This window comes from Catharus ustulatus, chromosome 10, assembly GCF_009819885.2.
Source record: "Catharus ustulatus isolate bCatUst1 chromosome 10, bCatUst1.pri.v2, whole genome shotgun sequence".
In the NCBI taxonomy this organism is placed as follows: Eukaryota; Metazoa; Chordata; class Aves; order Passeriformes; family Turdidae; genus Catharus; species Catharus ustulatus.
The window spans coordinates 13,704,909-13,724,802 of record NC_046230.1 but is presented as its reverse complement, the minus strand read 5'-3'; the positions used below and the strand labels follow the sequence as shown (position 1 = coordinate 13,724,802).

The window sequence follows — 19,894 nt, the reverse complement described above, 5'->3', positions numbered from 1 at the left end:
GAGGAATAATGTAGTTATCTATAAGGATAGATAGCTTAAAAATAAGCCAGAAAATAGAACCTGAGGGAAAATATGATGAAAAAGACAAAATGAAAATGATGTTAAGAGGGTTCTCAACTAGAAATTCTGCAATAGATACTTAATTCTAAATCTGTCTTGTAAAATTTCTTCTAACATTGTGAAATGCACTAACACAAAACACTGTGGATGAAATGCTCTTTTTGAAGGCTCAAAAAGAAAATTACTTAAAAGCGGAGTTAAATGGATTTGCAAAGAGCAGGTGGCACAAAGCTGTTACAGAGAGTGGTTCAGGAAGACCTTGACTGTCAGGATCTGAGATGGTTTTCTGGGAAAATTACTGGGCATATGTCTAATTCCTACTTGCCCATCTGTCAGTTTTTACTGCTGGTAAGACTCTTGACCAGTTGGGCCTTTGCTCTCATCCATTATATCAACTTTTACTGGTTGTTTTGGAGTGCTGCTTCTTCCAGTGGAGAGGGACATGAACTATCAGAACAATTTATTTCTCTCTGTAGTGCACTCCATTATTTGATGTTTTTGAATAAATTACACTAGGAAAAAAAAAGAACAAGAATAAATGTCTAGAGAATGTTTGGAAGCCTGGCAAGAGTGCAAGTGAAATGCAGGGAATAGAATCTCAGTTTCTGGCCTTTGTCACTTAGCAGTCACGATCACCTGACCCAGAAATCTCAGAGTCTCATAAGGATAAGGAAATGCAATCTGATAGATTCATCCCCTGAGTGATGCGTCAGTCGTGAGATGATCAGAGTGGCAGGAATTAATCTTCAAATGTATCTGGAAAGGTTAAATTAATAGTCTCAGAGAATGTGATTAATGATACAAGTAACAGGTGAACTTACAGCTGTTGCCCTAAGGCGTTTCTGAATTAGAAATATTCTTGTTTTTTTCTTGCTGTACCATCTCCTAAGTACAGTAGATATGATGCTGCCCATCTTGGAACCACAGATGATTCATCCTATGTTGTGGTGCAATTGGGAAATGGCAGGAGTGCTGGAAGGTTGGGTTTTGTCTGGTGTTAATTTTTCTACGATACATTACTGCTGTCACTTAAATTCAAGTAGTGCAGGACTTGAAGAACTTAATTGACAACTGCAATTTGGCTTTGAGCCTCAGAAACCAGTACAAAAATTAGAAATTTTGTTTTGTGGTTCTTGAAATTTAAAGCAAGTAGTTACATGTTTATAGCATGACCACTTAATTTGTTTTTGCCTGTTAGTCCACTTCCTTATTGCATAGTTTTCAGTGTTGATTTTTCTCATTTCACCTGAGTTCTTCACCTACTCCTTTTTACCTTTATCACAGTGCTCAATTTTTATCAACTTTTTGTCCTTCAACTTCAGTAACCATAATCAGATGAAGTAGAATGTACTATAAAATATACTTTTCTACTTGCTTTTTTGCTCATTGGAGAAGAAAAAGTGCAGAAGAAAATGACTGGCATGTCTGTCAAAGCTGGTGCCCTGGTTTCAGCAGTAACAGCAGCCAGAGCAGAGGGTTAGGGAAGAGTGTAAACCCAGGCCACAGAGCTGTGAGATCTCCTCTGAAGGCTTTCATGAGATTTCTGCCTATTCCAGTACAGGGATTCCAAGAGCTGGAGATGACTTGTGTGTTTAATAATGCTGAATCTATGAGTTTTCATGAACTTGGACAGTATTATTTTAGTGGCAAGGATTCAACAAAGAGCAACTTCTGCTTGTTTGCAGTGTAATGAAGGGGAGGAGAGTTGGGGTTGTGGGACCTGTTCTGCATTTTGCTCAAAGTTTTTTTTAAATGCAAGACAGTGTTGGAAAGAGAATTCAGCACATTTTTAAAGGAAATAGGAATGAAATCAGCTGAGGACCAAGTTGGCAGTTGTGGGTAGCAATAGGAAGCCATCAGGACTGTAGTGAATAGCAGTGTATGTTTGTGAAGAATTCAGCATGTGTCAACATAAAGTGCTACAGCCACTGATATGTGCAAAGCCTTTTGTTAATGAAGGAGTGGCTTTAGTATAAAGCCAGTTTAAGTGTAAATCAAGTAATTAATTTTACTTTTTTTCCCTGACATTTATGTCCTGCAACCTAATGGATTTCAATTAATGGGTTGTTACAGATGACTTTCATGGTGTGGTTTTCTGTTTGCTGTTCATTAATGTGAAGTAAATGATGTTCTGCTCATGCTTAGTGTTCTAGGGCAAATTTATTTATTTATTTTATAAAAATATTTTTAGATAATAGATTGTTCATAGATTAATACAGTTAATACTTATCTTAAAATGGAAAACTCTAGCTCTGATTCACTGACTTGCTTTCAGATAATTTCACTTCTCCTTTTAAGATTATCCTTTGAGTACTTCAAGGGCAATGGGGTTCTATAAGTAACTGAACCTCAGTGTTTCTTATCCTAATTTTACTTTAGATAAGATGACATTCATGTGAAAGTTTTCATATGTTATGAATAATGATTCTTGAAGATTTAGTCAATTAAAAAAAAACCCACACAACCCGACAAAAAAAACTTTTGGAGCGGAGTAGTGAGGTAGTTTTGACAATGAATTGACACATTTCTAGTATTGAGCGAGATCACTTTTCAGTATCAGAGCTATATAGGTATAGAACTTTGATATTTAAATGAACTAAAAACAACAGAATGGGCATTCTCTCTAGGTTTACTTGTTTCCTGAATAATTGAAAAATGGTTGCAGATTGTGTTCTGAGAAACATGTAAACAGTACCCAACCTTTAACATTGTATTTTGATTTAATAATGTTCCTAGGAGTGAACAGTTTATCACATCTCAGTTTCCTAGCACAGCATACCCTTTCTACGTGATGATCAAAAACTAAAATATTGACACCTGAGAGCTGCCATTATTTTTCTGTAATAAAGTCTTAGAATATGTTGTTTCTTTGTCTTGGCTTTTTCTGATGCTAAAACCCTGCTTGGGCTTCTTTGTGGATGCATTAGCATTATAATGAAATCTATTATTCTTAAGGCTGATGTTATTTAAAAGGAGCTTTCTAGGTCTTGCTTTAAGTTGCAAATTAAATGCATTAAATTCATTCTCAGTAGCACTTATGAACTTAATGAGGAGCCTTGTAATTTTGCTTTGAGCTTAGAGTGTTGAGTTGCTTGGTGAATACAGATGACTGACCTGCTGCAAAGGGTTCAGTACTGGACTTTTACTTAGTATTTGAAGAACAAAAGTTAATTTTATTAAAATTAATATTAACTTTGTGTACATTTTTAATGTTACGGATCTCAAATATGAGATTAAACTCAGTCCCTGAGAGATTTGACAAGACAAATTAATTTGAACAAAGTCTTTATGCATATGTCATATATAAAGGCAAGAGTCCAGTTTTCAGTCTTAACAGCGAGAGAATAGGTTGGTTGCTGAAACTTTTCCTCTGTCAATACTGTTGTTTGTATTTGCTGAGATTCTTAGGCTGTTTTTGTAGATAAAGACTGCAGTGAAGAATTGAAAGCGTAAATACACTGTGTATTTGTCTTCAAATCAGGTCATCCTCACCATCTGTGATTTTACTGATATTCTGCTGTCTTTGCTTTCCCCCTTCAAAGCTATTTATTTATATTTCAAGTTTAGAGTTTTAAGTTCATTTGAGTTCATTGTAAAATGCTGTGGGGTTTGAGGAGGAAACTAGGTTAGAGAATCAATTTGTTGACTGAGTTAAAAAAAACCTAACAACACAAAATCAAGCAACCAGATAACCTCTACAGTTTAGAATATCTAGCATGCTAATGGTGTGTCTTTAAAATAGTCTTCTCACACAGATAAGATTTTCAAGAGCTGTGATTCACTCTGAAAAAGGTGACAGCTAAAGTCACAGACATTCAGACTAGTCCTTTTATTCCACAGGGTCTGGGTGGGTATGCCTTTTCCTTTTGGGGATCCAAAATAACTTTCATATCTTTGTTACGGTACTTACCTGAACTGATGTTGCAGCTCCAAGGTGAACTTGCCTGCCCTCAAAATCTCGTTATTAAACCATTGTGTTTACGAACTTACCCCTCCCTGTGTAGGCAGACCCTGACAGGCTTCAGACTCGGCTTTGTTGCTGTGCTTTCTGTCCAAACTGTCTTTGGAGAGACCTGGATATCATCCAGGTGGAGATCTAAGGGTTTTTATTCCTTTTTCCTCGGGACACCGTGGTAATCAGTCTTTGCTCTATCGTGACAAGATACAAGAGCCCTTGAAAGGGGTAGGAGTCAGAAGCACAGATCAGAAACCCAGAGTTATCTTTGCATCAGTGCAGAATGTTAAGAAGGCTTAATCCTAACCACCCATGGGATGAGACCATCCTGATCAAGCTTATAATTTTCCCATGTCAGGTGATAGTGAATTCTTCTATTCATTGTATTGTCTTGTTTGGTGCTTTGTCTCCCATTCTGTGTATTCAGCACATTTTGCTTTCTAGACTGGTTTATCAACAATGAGAGGACTCCTGCTTGGACTGAATTAGGGCTTGTGTCTGTGCAGTTCTCAAAATTCAGATACATTCCTCAATACTTGACCTGAAATATGATTGCTTGTGTTCAGATGGTTCTACATGGTTTTAGTTCTTGTGAAACTTGGTAATTTTTTATTCTATTTCTTTGGAACTCCAGTGTTGTGGCTGTAGGAAAATACTTGTGTTACATTTAATTTTCAAATGTTCTTGAAGTTACATTTTGTTCAAAGTAGTGCAGAAATGCACACAGGAAAAACATGCACGTCTTTAAATTTATGGCTTAGCAGCACAAGTCACTGATGTAGTACTAAGGACTTGCCAAGGCCATGGGCTGGCACTGGCTTAGGGAGGAATAGGACAGATGGTACATGAGTTTAGGGCTAGCTCTGTGTTCAGAGTTAGATCCTCTGGGCAGCACACTTGGATAGCATGGATTGGGAATGAGGATGAGTGGCAGTTGTGCTTTATTCTTGTCACTGTCAGATTCCATGGAATGGTCTATAAATCCCTGAAGGTATTTTTAGATGAGTATTGACTTTTGTGATTTTGAGGAAGATGGATGCAAAGTTCTGAAAATAGCACACTTCACTAGTGACATGTCCTGTGGCATTCTAGGATGTAGTTCAGAGGAAAAATACAAAACTACACTGCCAGACCTTAGACTATATATCCCTAGAAAGAATTTATGCCTTTTAAATTCAACTTTGTCAGTGGGTATTGGACCAAAATTGTTTCTTAACAGTTTTAAACTTTTGTGCACTTCGGAAGATATTTTATTTCCCACTTTCAAGAAGAGATGATAAATATGGACTTGTTTTCATCAGTCAAGTCATATTAACAGAAGTTGCTGATTTCATAGTATCTGCTCGAAGGCAGTGGGAAGGATGAAGTACAAAATTATTTTTGGTGTATTCTTCCGGCTATTAGAAATGCTTTTTGAAGTCACGAAAACTGGTCCTCAAAGCTTTAAAGAACACCTTTGCAGAAGACATTGCTGGTGAAATATTAGTACTATTTTCCCATTCTACAAGTATTGTTATTATTCAGCTGTTGAGTGGGTGGTTGAGAATGTGGAAAGAAAATGATTCTTGAGGAAAAACTACTTATAGAAGATTGCTGGTACTTTAACAGATTGCTGCAAAGTGTGCACTGTATATTTGATGCAGTAATTTAAAGAATAAAATATTGATGATTCAGCTTGGGTTAGCAACAAATTGTTCAGAGTTGGTATTTAATATGAAAGCACAACCTGATCTTGAACCCCCTCTGGTTCTGAAAAATCACTTAGCACTTGATATTAGAGTAGAGCAGCTCATGCTAGTAATTAAAGCAGTCTGCAGAGAACACTTGCTTTCTGCAGTCAAAAGATGATCTGCCAAACTTGTGCAGCTTAAGTTACACAACTGCATTTTCTAGCTTTGGGTTGTGCATGTGTCCCACTGCTTTGCAAAAATTTTTTTTTTCTACCAGTGTGACTCCAAGGCAGACTGTGCCTTACCTCACATGTGAATACAGTTGGGCAGACTTGTCCCATGCCGCTCAAATATCTCAATAATCTCTTTTAGTAATATTATTCTTGTGTTCTCTTGCTTTTCTTCTGTTTTTGTAATGTTTTCATTTTCTTTACACCATGGTTGTTCTATATGAACATTACTACACTTTGATTATGCTGTAGTCACTTTCTGTACTGGTATACCACTGAAATTTCAATGTAGTCTGAGCTTTTTCACTGGAAAGTCTTAAGGCACACCATGCAGCCCTGTGTTAGGTATTTTGCTGTACATCTTGTTCCTTGACTGTGTTTTGGTCCTTGGGCTGTTACTTTTGGAACTACAATTGCCTTCAAGTTTTTGTTTTCTTTTAATTGTTGGTGCTTATTGGCATCACCTCAGGGACCAAAGGCATGATGACTGCCAGAAAAAAATCACGCCCTTTGTAGTTTTCTGCTGTATCATGTTCATTCTTATGCCACTGAAGTCAAAAGGTCTGAAAGCACACTGCAGACATGCGAGTTCCTTTGCCTCATCTTTTGCATTGTGTTTTCTCCTTTTCTGTTCGGAAGACGATATAGGAAGCCAAACAACTGAGTTTCCAAGAATGTGGCATTCAGCATCTCTTCCCTTTGCCCTCAATTTTCTTATTTAGCACTCATAGAAGCTAATTTATTTTTTGTTTTAATGAACACACTACTTGGTCTATGTGTTTTCAACAAAGTTGATGCCTCCAGGAATAAAATGTGCCTTTTGAATCTGGAACATCATGTATTTTGGGATTTATTATGTATGCAAGAGAAAAGCCTTATACCCCAAGCCCCTCTTCTGCTTCTTTTCTACATTTTAGTAATTAGACAACGTCATACTGGGTACTGATATGGAAGTAAAATGGATGGTGTAAATGCATCCTGCTAAACCTCAAGCAGTCTTGAATGTCTCTGGAAAAGGAGTGGTTGTGGTCTACAAAAACTGCCATTTAGCATGCTGTTGCCAAAGAAGATAGTGATACAGGGGCTTCAACACAAGACAACTCCATCGAAGTAATCTCTGCAGGCTGGAGAATGTGCCTCAGAGCTGCTCAGTATTAATGCATCTGTGGACATGTCTCAAAGGAGAAAAAGTTATGATGTGCTGGTTTTGAACTATTTACCTTCATTTTCAAAATCCAGAGGTTCCTGGGCTCTGTGGAACAGAACAGCCTGGGTGCACCTGCCCACATGTATTAGGGGGACCCAGTCCTCCAACTCCTGGATGCTTCACAGCCCAGACATCCCTGCCATGTGCCTGCACAAGTCTGAGAATGTTGGTATGGCCAATGCATTTCCGGTTTCCTGTCACTAGCCAGAAACATTTCTGTCTCTGCATTGTGAATATTGCATTAATGGTATGTTCTGCAGCTCTTGATTACATCCCTTCTGGATAGAAGATGAGACATGGCAGCTCTTGGTGATTAGAGGAGCATCTGTCAGTACCTATTTATCTCTCAATATTCATGCTATAAATAACTGGAAATGTTTGTACTTAGGTCTGTATGTCTCTTCCTTTATTCTGCATGTAAAAATTCTGCTGACTCATAATTTAAATATTCACATTTGCTGTAGGAAAGTGTAATCTGAGATGGAGAATAACCATGTTTTAACGCTGTGAAGTGATGAAATCTCTCCATGTTATCTAAATACAGCTGAACTAATCAAGTTGTGTTTCCTATGGGCTGGTGTCCTTCATTCTCATCACACCCAGCACCAGAAATTCAGATGCACAGCATATTCCTAGAACAGACCCACTGGGCAAGAGGCAGGTGGTGCACGCTGTGCAGATGTTGGTTGTGTGTCCCTGCTGAGGCCACTGATTTGAGCCGACTTCTTTCCTCTCTAAGGCTGGGAATGTGGGTGTATTTAGCTGTCAGGTCTCACATAGATGCTGGGAAATGACCTTTGACCCTTCAGTTTTGCTAGAATTTAAAATGGGCTGGTAAAGTTAAATATTCAGCAGTGTGATGAAATCAAGCTAGTTCCTATTTTTTTTGCTTTTTTGGGGGAATGGGGAAGGATTAATTTTGGAGCTTTTTGGGTTTTGAATATTGGAATAAAAATGTAATCTAGAGATAATAATGCATCCTTAGCATTAAAAATTGAATGATTAATAAAAAAACTTATGTTCATTTAAGTATCATAAATTAAAAAAAATATTTTAAACAGTACATGCCTGAAAGTTGTGGTTTCATGGCACTACTGTATTTCAGGGAAATACAATTCTTAAAATTATTAACATAAAATAGTTCTCATTATTATGTTATTAAAAAATTAATTTTCTTTGACATTGTAATGTTGAAATCTTGTACAATTTGTTTGCCCATTCACAATTCATATAGTTTTCATCATAAACTTCTTATAAATTAGTTAATTTTCTGCCCCCCTGAAGCATTCATAAAAAGCAGAAGAATTAAAAAATTTTGTAGATGTAAGCCTTGGAGAAGTTTTGAGGCGGTAAAATGGAGAAAAATTGAGGGATTGTAGGAGCTTATGGGAGAAATAACCTTTTGTAGCTTCTTTGTAATAGTCAGATGACTTTTGCCCTCTATTCAATAATTTGTGCATTGCATTGATTATTTATGCCCAGCAAATTGACTGTTGTGTGGTGGTTCAATGGTGCTCTTTAAATAGAGTGAGAGAGCACACAACATGCAGACCTAGGTAATGCAGAGCATGTAGGGTTTCTTCCTATAACCATAATCTAGAAAACATTTTTAACTTCCTCAGGAAGAAGTATTTTAATTTATTTTCCCTCCATAGTGTACTTGGGTGTTTGGTGTGGTATTTTTTTTATTTGGGTTTTTTTTTGGTGGTGGTTTTTGTTTGTTTGGGATTTTTTTTTTTTTTTTTTTTTTTGTTGTTATACTGAGAAGACTTTCAGTGTTGCAACTTGGATGACTACTCGTGGTGGTGAGATGGGAACTCTCAAGCGCTCTGATTTAATGAGGAGCCCAAGAATGGAAATGCGTCAAAATGCTCACATGCAGCCAAAGCAGCTGCTCCGGCAGCCGCAGTGGGCACCGAGCACTCGGGCACCTTTCAGTTCCTGCACACTGCCAGCGTCTGCCAAGCACAGGGGCAAATTTGTAAACCTACGGGACAGTGTGAAAAAGAGCCCTACAAAAAGCACAGCAAAAGTAAAAGCTGCTAGTGGTTGGGTGTCTGATGGCTCGTACTCCAATTGCTCTTTAGGAAAGGTAGGTGTTGCACTACATGTCTGGAGATGTGCATTTTTGTGCAAACTTTAGAAAGTTTGTTGTATTTTTTCTTTCTGTAGTTTTATCGCTGCTGGTTCTAATGACTTCCTTACTTAATTTCCTTTTGTATTTTATTGCTAGAAATCAAAGTAGCAATTATTGAAATCAGATTGGCAAAGGAATACTTGCTGTCATGTCTTCCACTGAAGGTTGCTGTACTTTATACAATATGGGGGTTTAAAGTAATTTCTTGAAAGCAAGGGAAGCTTAGTTTGCTGGATTTTTGTTCTCCAAAGTGTGTATTTTTGTTGTTTACTAAGAACAATGTTATAGAATTTGCTGGCTTAGTTGGTCTCCTTGAGGATGTGTATGGTGCTCTGATTTACTTACGTATTAGTTGGTATTTCCTCACTGAAGGACTTGTGTGTGGGTTAAACACAGGAAAATGTATGTGTTCTTACTTTCCTCAGCCTCTGGATGTAGTGTTAGATTTGGAGGCATTCAGCTAATCACTTTAAAGGCATTGCTATCTTAGCTTTTGTAAACATACCATTTAAATGATTTTTTAAAATAGAAATTTTGAAGTCCATCATCATACTTTGATAAATATCAAGTAACTGTTTTATACTGTTGTAGCAGAATGCCTTTTCATTGTAGGTGTTAGCACATTTATTTAGGCTGGCAGATCTGTTCAAGTGAGTTATAGTTCAAGTCATGCATTCCTACATATAATAATGTATCATAATTGTGTGCTGTAATTTATATCTATTCAAAAGATGGCTTTTAATTGGCCTGCTACTTTCTTTCTGTTTTATATTGGTTTGTATGTGTTTAAACCAGAATCACTGAATGCTTTAGTCAGACATTAGCTTTCTTTTATGAAAGTTATTTTGAGAATAAGCTTTTATTTGTCAGAATACTTCAGTGTATGTTTGGAGAATTCCTAAAATTACAAATGTTTCTTGAAAATTCCTGGCAAGTAGAGCATTGGGATGACACTCAGGCATCGTATTCAGATGCTGTCACAGGTACCTGTATCACATAATCATTTGCAGACTGATTTTGTATCTTAATAAAATATTTGTTCTTCTGTTAGAAGGAAGTTCTAGGTTTTCTTTATCTAATGATTGAAAATATTTTCATTTCTTGCATTGTCCTTCCTTGTGATTGCCACAGTGCCTTCATCAATTCAATGTATTCTATGAAACATTTGAATGAAGACAGTCTTGCCTTCATTTGGATTTGCACATGCTTTGAACCTGGTTGCCAGTGTTGTTGCCTCTCCTCATGCACATGCTAGTGGAGGAGGCTCTACAGAAACGCTGCCAGGATGCTTGGAGGAGAAGGAAGATTGTAAGTTTCAGTGGATCCTAAACCAACAGCACAAAGAGAAAATACAATGGCAGTATGAATAACTTATGAGACTAGGCCCTGGAAGAATTAAAGGACCTTGAACAAAGTCAGTTTTAAAATAATAAGGGTAAAATTTGAAACTGGTTTTTGAAGCACTTGGGGATGAGAATCCCATAGAGAGGAGAGAGTTAGAAATTAGGGAAAGAAAGGAAGCAGAAGAATAAAGCTGACATTTGTTGCAAAGAGAAGAGTAAAGAAATCCATTGCAACAATGGTCTTTTTTTTTGCCAGGTGTAAGGTCAGGATCTCAGAACAGCTTCAATTCAGTTTTAACCTTCTCATACTGCAGGAGTGTAGTTGTAAAGCTAATGCTTAGCTGTTCAGCCTTAGTGTTGTGTTGTATTATGGTATGTAATATATCTGAAATTTTGGTTAATAAGATTTTTAGTGTGTACCTGCATGGAAAACCACTTGCTTTGGCACAGGGCAGACTTAAAGGGGTGGCTTATTTTTTTAAAGTGTAGGGCTGAGTGGTCGCTTGAGCTGCTTACTTTGGATCTCCCATCTAAAGACTGTATTATTCCTTCAGTAGCCACAGGTTTATTGCACTGAGCATTTCCTTTGCACAAGGCATATTATTTTTTTCCACACCAATTTAGATTCTCCTCCACCTTCCTCTTTTTAAACACTTGAAATATTGTACTTTAGTCTGTAAATGTAAGAATGCTTTAATAACATTAGGATTACCTCTCAAGATACAAAATATATTTTGTTCTTGCATCTTTTCAGCAATTGAAATGTTTTTCACCAGCTTTCATTTTGGGAGGATTGATTTTGAGCTGAAAAGACCCTGTAGAAATACCATATGTACATTTAATATGTATTCTTGTTCTTGGACTGTTAATGCAAATAGCATTATTTGATATTACTCTTTAATTTGCTGGCTGCTGTTGATGTACGCTGCTTTGTATTTTAAGATGTCTCAAACTTTTCAAACGTTTAATACTGTTATGTTCTGGGGCTTTTGTTCACTTTTGGGACCTAGTATTTTCTTTTGTCATTATGCTTCATTATTTTTAAAGATCACAAGAATGTCTTGGAACAACTAAATTGCAAGAGCTTTGATCTGCTGTTCAGCCTTTAATGTTGATGATAGTTGCCAGCAGTTTGTGTTGCTGACAGCTTGTTGACAGCCAGTATGTGAACATCTCAAAAATATTTGAGACAAAGTTTTTTCAAAATGCTGTTTGGAATCTTATTCCCTTGTAGCTTAAGTGTCAGTAGGTTTCCTGGTTACTGTTTGAATGAAGATTCCCAAGACCAAAATTCTCCTAGTTCAGAAATCTGTGTGAAGATCTTTGAGAAATAAATTGAATCTGTTTTAGGACCTTCCACACATTTGACTAAAAGGTTTTTTTTCATTTTTGCTAAGTTTAGAAACCATAAGATACTTCTGATTTTTCTTCTTTATCAAAGAGGAACATGAGCTCTGTTGAGTCCTGTTAACTTCAGCCCGGTTCCCTTCTTTTTGCATTCTGATGTATATTGGTGAAGGGATTCTGTTGTGAAACCAGCCCACAAAAAACCTGAGTCTGTTCATTGACCTGAGGGGGTTTTTTATTTTATTATTGGACACCAGAGTCTCAGTGCTGCAAGGGGAGTGCCTTGGTGTGAGTAACCCATCTGGGCATGTACAGCTTTGGGTCGCTCACCATCAGTGCAGTGCTGGGAATGTGCTGCCATGAACAGTGTGGGTCAAGGGGATTGTGTTGTAGTTGGTCTCCAAATCCATGTGCTAGCTCATAATTGTTTAAGCTGTTAAATTTCTGTCTTGTTTGTTTTAAACTGTTTTTTTTTTTAGTTTTCCTTATTTTTGACATTTTGTTGGTGATTTTTAGCCCACAGAAGCTGTTCCTTCCTCTTCTCCCATTGTCCCTGTGATCCCTGTCCCACCAGTCCCTGCTGAGACCATCCCATCCACCATACCACAGGTTTTTATGCTGTTTTGTTTTATTAAACTTGTTCAACTTTTATTTCTTTAATTTATTTTGTTGCTTTGCTGAAATTCGCCTTTTGCTACTCCACACTCAGGTTTGAGGTGAACTGTTAAATACACTAGAATTTCACCCTAATGTTTGTTCTGTTTATGACAGCTTTTAGTACATTTAAATATTTATATTTTCATATGGAAGTGACTAGTAAATTGTGAAAGAACTAAAGAAAAAAATAACCAAAATAACGGAAAGAACCAATAGGATATTTTGTGTTCACATAATAACTTTAGAATCTTTTCACCCTTGCTAAAGTGTTATTGCTTGATTTATTTATAAAGAAAATGCTTTCTCATCTCCTATAAATACTTAATACATGTCTTTCTTCCACTGCACTTGCATGGTGTTTCTTGTGTTCTCCACCCATTTGTTGGTATTACTGTTTTGGTGGGCATTTAGAATACAAAAGAACTCTTTTTACCTCTCCATTTCTAACATATTTGACTCATAAAATGTGTTTCCCTTCAGAGCCTTCATCCTTCCAGTCCCATAAATGTGCACACAGCCCCCAAAACAAAAACCAAACCCTGTCTAGACAGGTGAAGGCAGTAACATGGGTTAGTATTAGTATCTCCCATGTAATTTGGAATATGTGACCACAGCATAGCAAGCTATGGAACAATCCAGGATAGACAGCAGTTACATTTTTGCAAAGAGATTGTCATTCTGCTTTTAGTTTTTTGTAACTTTAACTTTCACCACAGAAATATGAAACGATGAGTGCACACCTTCTGAAAAGATAGTTCAATTTTTGGAATTGTTTGGTGACAGATATTTATTAGCTTCAAAAGGAAGTTAATCTATCCAGAATATTACTTGAAAATTTATGTAGAATGGATGTCAGGGGTTTTTTTTCCTTAATTTTTACTTTCAAGCTACTTGACTAAACTTGCGACAGGTGGTGATCTTTATCTTTGCTGAGTTTTTAATTTTTGCATCATCCATAATTAGCAAAAATTTTTGTAGCTGCCTGTTTTATAGTGCAATTTCCAGTGGATGTGTGTTTATTTGAATCTGTCACCTGTACTACTTCCAGCAGGAATACCAGAAGTTTGCTTAGTTTTAGAAATACTCATTCTTCTAGGGGGATTCTGCCCACATTAAGATTTGAGGTGGACAGACCAGTGCAACCATGTCCAGATAGTCCCTTTGGAATGCCTGGCACAACTTTTCTCATTCATTTTTGGAAAAGATGGTAAATTGCTGCTTCTTGATGGAGAGTGTGGATAAATGTAGGAGTGTTAGGAACAGTCACTTAACTTCCAGAAGGGGTTTTGTATTTGTTGGCTGATTTGTATCTCAAACATACTGTTCACCAATCCTTGCCTACTAACAGCAATTTTGCTTTTAGTTGTCTTTTTCTTTTTTTTTTTTTTTTTTTTTTAACATGAAAAGAACACATGTCTGCCTCCAAAATAAAAATCATGGGGAATCAACTTTCACTGGCACTGTGTATGCTGAATATAATGGCATGTTGCAGAAATCCTAATATTAAATAAAAATACATTCCAAAATGGAGTGAAAAGAACATGACTGAGCAATAAACCTTACTTTCTTCTGAGCAAAAACATATGATTTAACTATATTTATTGCAACCTTAACAGTAAATTATGGTTATGAATAATAGATTGAGTTTTTAAGTACAGGATCTTATTTTTAATTTACTCTCATTTAAATAGAACCTGCACTTGAATAAGAAGCAGAAAAGGAAATTTAACTTAGTGGCAGAAAATGGTTGTGAGGGATAGTGTTTTGGCAGATTTTTATTGTGACATTAATAACTAGTGTTTAATGTCTTTACTGCATGCAGTGTGCCTATGCTTCTATTGAGGGAATTGCTGGGTGAAAAAAGCTTTTGATGGCATTTTGACAGTCATATGTGTTATCCTTTTTGTTTCCTCTTAATTGTCTGCTTTCTTAACGTGTGTAGGTCCCACCTGATTTTAGTATTTGTTATGTGACACAGGCTTAATTTCTGGCACTTGATAGCAGATTGATGGCTCCTGTCTAATGATGGGAGATTATTCATCTCAGCCTTTTGAAAGGCACTTCTGAGTCATCACTTCTTAGGTTTAGGAGCTTTTAAAAATCATAAATTCTTCAGAAGTATGTTGCTGTCATAGTAATGAAACAAAAAGGCAGAATATGAATAGGTTAATGCAATTGTCATGTTTTTGCAGGTCTTAACTTTATCTTTGCATGAGTTTAATACTGGCTTCTTTTACAGCCTATTAAACTATCCCTAAATTTATTTATACACACACATACCTAGGATATTAAAAAAAGAAATGTCTTAATTTTAAATATCATGTATTTTTATATGTATTAAAAATCCCCTCATTAAGGCAATAAGGAGATTAACTTTGTTTATTGCCACTGAACTTAATAATGAGCAGTATTTAAGTCTGGAATATATTTGGGCACTATTTGTTTTGCATATGTTCATAGAGCAGGCTAGATGCTGCCTATTTTAAAGGCAGATAGTTGATGGATAAATGGGAAATCTGTTTATTTGGAAATATTTCAGAGAAATGCCATCACTTCCTATGGATTTTTTTCAGTTGAAACCACATTTTTCCCAGAAAAATTCTCAGTGGTATGAGACAAAAAGTATAAACTGAAAGCGCAAACTTACTCCAGTGGTTCTTGGCTTGTAAGAATTCTAACATTATTTCAGCTTTCTGTGGCAATAATCTCTGACTGCTTATGGCTTGTTAATCCTTAACAATTTTCTGATGAAGCCCATGTTGCTGTGTGGTAAATGAATGTCTGCTGTGGGTTTGCTTTTGTAAGTCAGTTTTGTAGGTCCTTTCTTGCTTAAGTTGCATTTCTGCAATTTTCCATTTTGCAATTTGTGGAGGGGTGGTTCACTGTTCCTGATGGGAAGAAAGGGAAATCAAATCCACCGAAAATTGGTTTTGAGATAGTGAGTGATAAAACAACTTCTGCATGTCATACCCCAAGTGCTGGGGTAACTGGCATCATGTCAAGTGGTAGCATGACTCAGGTTCTCTTTTGAAAAACAAGGTAATAAATGTCAGAACTTAGATATTAAATATGATCTCAGACTTCCCTAGCGGTGTGGTTTTATGTCAAGGAAGCAATTTGTCCAGGATAGTAACAAGTGTTTTAGAAGGTCAGTTTTGAGATTCTCAAGGTCAAGGCTACCTTTTAACAGAACTTTGAGAAAGCCAGCAAGTTAAATGCTCTAAAATTAATAGGTACATTTTCTTATGCTGTATATTTTTTCATTTTTAAAGGCAAATCCCCCTCCAGTGCTGGTGAATACAGATTCTTTGGAAACTTCAACATATGTAAGTCTACACTTGCTTTCAATTATAACTTTAAATCATATTTTATCAGTGTAGTTGTGTACACCTGTTGTAGCTGTTTAAGAAGACCTCTTTTATCTCTCTGATGGTGCTTGATTTTGTCAGCTCTCATGATGGTTATTTAAACTCCTTAAATGGCTGTTTCATGAAAAAAAAAATGTTGCAGATTGCAGGTGGGAATTTTTCTGTGTACCAATGTGACAGTGCAAAAAAACAATTGAGGTTCCAGAGGTTCAGTGTTCAGAGAACAACCTGTTTCTTCAACTGTGCAGGCAGATGCTTTAATATTTAATGTGCCATTTCTGTTGCACTTCTCATAAAAACATTTCTTCATGCAGTGGCTATACTTAAGGTTTTAGTGCTCTAAATGTTCATAAAAAGAAGTTGGTTCTATTTGAAACATTAAGGTAGTAAGTGTAGTTATGTGGAGGCTGAGCTTTTCGTTTGTCAGGCATAATTGCAACATTTATATAGAAAGTCCTTCATCCAGGGGAAGGCCCTGCAAATAAAGCTTAGCTTAGTGGTTCTGAGATACCTTTAAAACTTGGAAAAGATAGACTAGTCAGTGATTTTTATCATGTAATATATCCTTGCTCCTGTCTCTGCTAATGTTTGGTTTGTTAGATGAATAAATTCATAGATAATTTTTCAAAAAAACAGAGAGTGTAGGGCTGAGCTAAATGAGAAGATAAAAATGATGGAGGTTTTTGTTTGCTCCTGTTTATGTAGATGATATTTTAAATTGGATTACAGAGCTTTGTACATGGAAATAAGAGACTGCATAAATATGTTAGGATCGGCTTTGTTTTGTGTAATGGCAATGAATAGGGAAATGATTAATCATCCTTGTTATTTATTTAATAAAAAAAGAAAAGAAAAGAGTGCTGCACTCTGATCAATCATCATGAACCTTTTGCAGGTACTGTAATGCTGGATGAGTGCTTCAGTTAGCACATGCTGTCATTCCTGTAGATAATAGCTCAAGGACCACGCTATCATAAAAACTTCTTGATCACAGTGGCTTCTTTTGTGTTGGTGTAGCAATAGATCCGGTTTCATGTGTTCAGAAGGTCAGGACCTCGTCCCTTTATAATAGAGAAATATCATGTGTTAAAATCACCATATATTTTCCACAGGACATAATCATTTTTGAGGTACTTTGTAAAGATGATAATCTGTTATGTGTGGAATGGATATGGCTTCTATTGTATTAGGAGAGATATAATTAGAGAGTGAGGGATAAAAGAGCTTGATATTAGACAGCCTGTAAAAGTCATGGGATTGCCAGTTTTTGGATCATTTAAATATATTAAACAGGAGGAAGGAAATAGCTTGCTCTTAATTTTATTTGGGGTGAATTAAATTCTCTTTTTTATTTCTCTGCTAGAAAATGGTCAGATTTTAAAATGCTTTCTTCCATACATGCTTTTTATCTTTAGTGTGTTAAGAATACAGAAATCTTAGATATTCTGTGTCTTAAGGATAGGCAAGGTCCTTTGTAAATAATAGTATAAATGTTATTTCTTACCTTGTTAAATATTTCATCCTAGAAGGCTAGAAATAGGGAGTTGTCTGTAGCTGCTGTAGGTAACTGTGGAGGAAAGAATTTGAGTTTCAAGATATCTTGGAAAAAAGCTTACTCTTGAATATTAAATATGAATGAGAATTTGGTATTTAATTGATTTTGCTTAGTTCTGATTATTTTTCTTCTGGTATTTGATTCTTTTTTTGTTCTGTACGTAGCAAAGAATGTGAGTATCTTTTCTAACCAGAGGATCACAAGGCTTCTTTCTAGGATTTCAGTTTTTTGTCAAGCTTTATGAAGTATTCTTCTAAACTCTTCTTTTCTTTTTGTCCCTATTTTAAATTGCTGAACTTTAGTATGTATGTAACATGATAAATAGTAGTATAAACAGTTGTTAAATGTTAACTTTAGAAGGGTCTTAGCCATTTCTCATGAGAAAGTTGGTATAAAGTATCCATCTTTGATTTTTTTTTTCCCTGCTCAGTGTAGAAAAACAATAGGAGAATGCTACTCCGTCCTTCCTTGCAGTTCTTCTCTACCCCATATCCTTTCTTTTTTCTCAGTTTCAAGTTGCTGTATAGCCTCAGGAACATCTGAGGATCTCAAACATTTTTTCCTCATGGCAAGCAGAAGCAGAGAGCCTGTGCCTTACAGTAGTTGTGTAGAACAGCCTGATCTCTGAACAAGCAACTTTTAAACTTGTACAAAAAGGTTGTCTGATTCATAAATCCAGAGTGGTGTGAAAATCACATGTGCCCTCTGAGCCCAGTGGTCACTGTGAATCAGCTGAGATTTGATGGGAGTGAACTGCCAGCCAAGCAAACTGGGTTTTGTAAAGTGGAGGATTCTCTGTAATCTCACTTCTCTTTTATTTATAGGTCAATGGCACGGATGCAGATTTCGAGTATGAAGAAATTACTCTTGAAAGGGTAACATGCTGAATGTCCTCTGTACTCTACTTGAAATGGGATTTATAGTAATATGAAAAATAGCAATTCAAACCAATTTCTTACTCTTTTTTTTTATTTTAGGTAGATTTGACCTAATGAAGAAAAAGTCAATTGCTAAGCAGGAATTTAAAGTTTTATTAATACCTTTGACCACTGAGAATAAGATGGGGGGAATGGCCCCTGTAAGACATCCTGCATTTAATGTTGCTACCTAGACTTGTAGAGACTAACAACACTGATTCTGATTTAATCTCCTGTATTGCTGGTTTATTCATAGGCTTTTACTGAAATATCATTGAGTTTTATATTGAGATTACAAAGGACACCTTGTCACATTTCTTTGTTAGGTTTTCTACCTTGAGATCTAGCTCAGTTCACTTGAGGTGCACTGTTAACAAAAGGACAGAAAGAAATTATTGTATCTAATGCCTGTGCAGTTCTGGTGGTTACTGAGAGGGTGAAGAGGTCTTGCAGTTGATGGTAAGGGCAAGCAATCCTTGAAGAGAAAAATGTCAGTCTGAATCTCTGCATCTGTGGGAATATATTAGAGGTAGGACACAAGCTATTTAAAGGCTTTTCTCTGGGAAAAATAGTGTCACTAATAATTTAATGAGAAGCAAATATTTGTATGAATAATCTGAAAAATCTGGCACATTAGAGATAGAAGATTTTATGTAGTTTATCAAGTTCAATGAGAAATCTTTGGGGCTGGAACTGTCTCTTACAGTTATAAAATGACTTTTGTTCTCCTTAGATATAAGGTATAATTATACTTCTTTTCATAGAAGTAAGTTGCATATGTAGCATACTATTTAAAACTATCTTTAAATATTTTTGTTATCAGTGAAAGTTTTGTAGATTTGGTTCTATGGTGTATCAAATACACCAGAATACCTTGTCCCCAAAAAATAAATGTGTAAATTTTTTTTCCTCTCTGTCTGTAGGGAAATTCAGGACTTGGCTTTAGCATTGCAGGTGGTACAGACAACCCACATATTGGGGATGATGCAAGTATTTTCATTACAAAAATTATCGCCGGGGGTGCAGCTGCACAGGATGGAAGATTACGGTAGGACGAATTTCTGTGTTGGGTTACTGAGTCCTGTTACTATATTTTAAAAAGTGGATAGAAGATTTTCTGTTACTTTTAACAGTTTTATCCTCCTGCATTAAATGTTAAATAGATTTTCCTTACAGAAGTATTTTTTAAATAATGAAGTCTGTTTGAGTGGATCAATATGTCTCCCAAACTAATAATATCTGCAGTTTAGGAAAATTAAGTGAACTTTTTCTATTCTGTGGTATAAATTTATTATGCCATATGTTTTATAGTCCTTAATTCAAGAAAAAGCTTAGGTGGGATAGGTAACTTGTGGTTATCCATGTGTGGATTTTCTGATCCACAAGGTAGTTGAGTTTATTAACAACACTTTTTTATGCTTGGTAATAACTCAGTGTCCTTAATTTTT

The 19,894-nt window shown here is 36.0% G+C and overlaps 1 protein-coding gene across 21 annotated transcripts in view; it reads left to right on the top strand.

The window, feature by feature from the left end:
* Positions 1 to 19,894, top strand: part of DLG1 (discs large MAGUK scaffold protein 1) — a 145,373-nt gene that overhangs the window by 74,274 nt on the left and 51,205 nt on the right. For 13 of the 21 annotated variants that reach the window (XM_033069022.1, XM_033069019.1, XM_033069018.1 and 10 more), the window contains 4 exons: positions 12,466 to 12,558; positions 15,879 to 15,932; positions 18,354 to 18,404; positions 19,370 to 19,494. In XM_033069022.1, coding sequence (XP_032924913.1) covers positions 12,466 to 12,558; positions 15,879 to 15,932; positions 18,354 to 18,404; positions 19,370 to 19,494 — 323 coding nt within the window. The remainder of the gene's footprint in view (positions 1 to 12,465; positions 12,559 to 15,878; positions 15,933 to 18,353; positions 18,405 to 19,369; positions 19,495 to 19,894) is intronic. The other 8 variants (XM_033069026.1, XM_033069023.1, XM_033069021.1 and 5 more) reach the window with 1 other exon arrangement.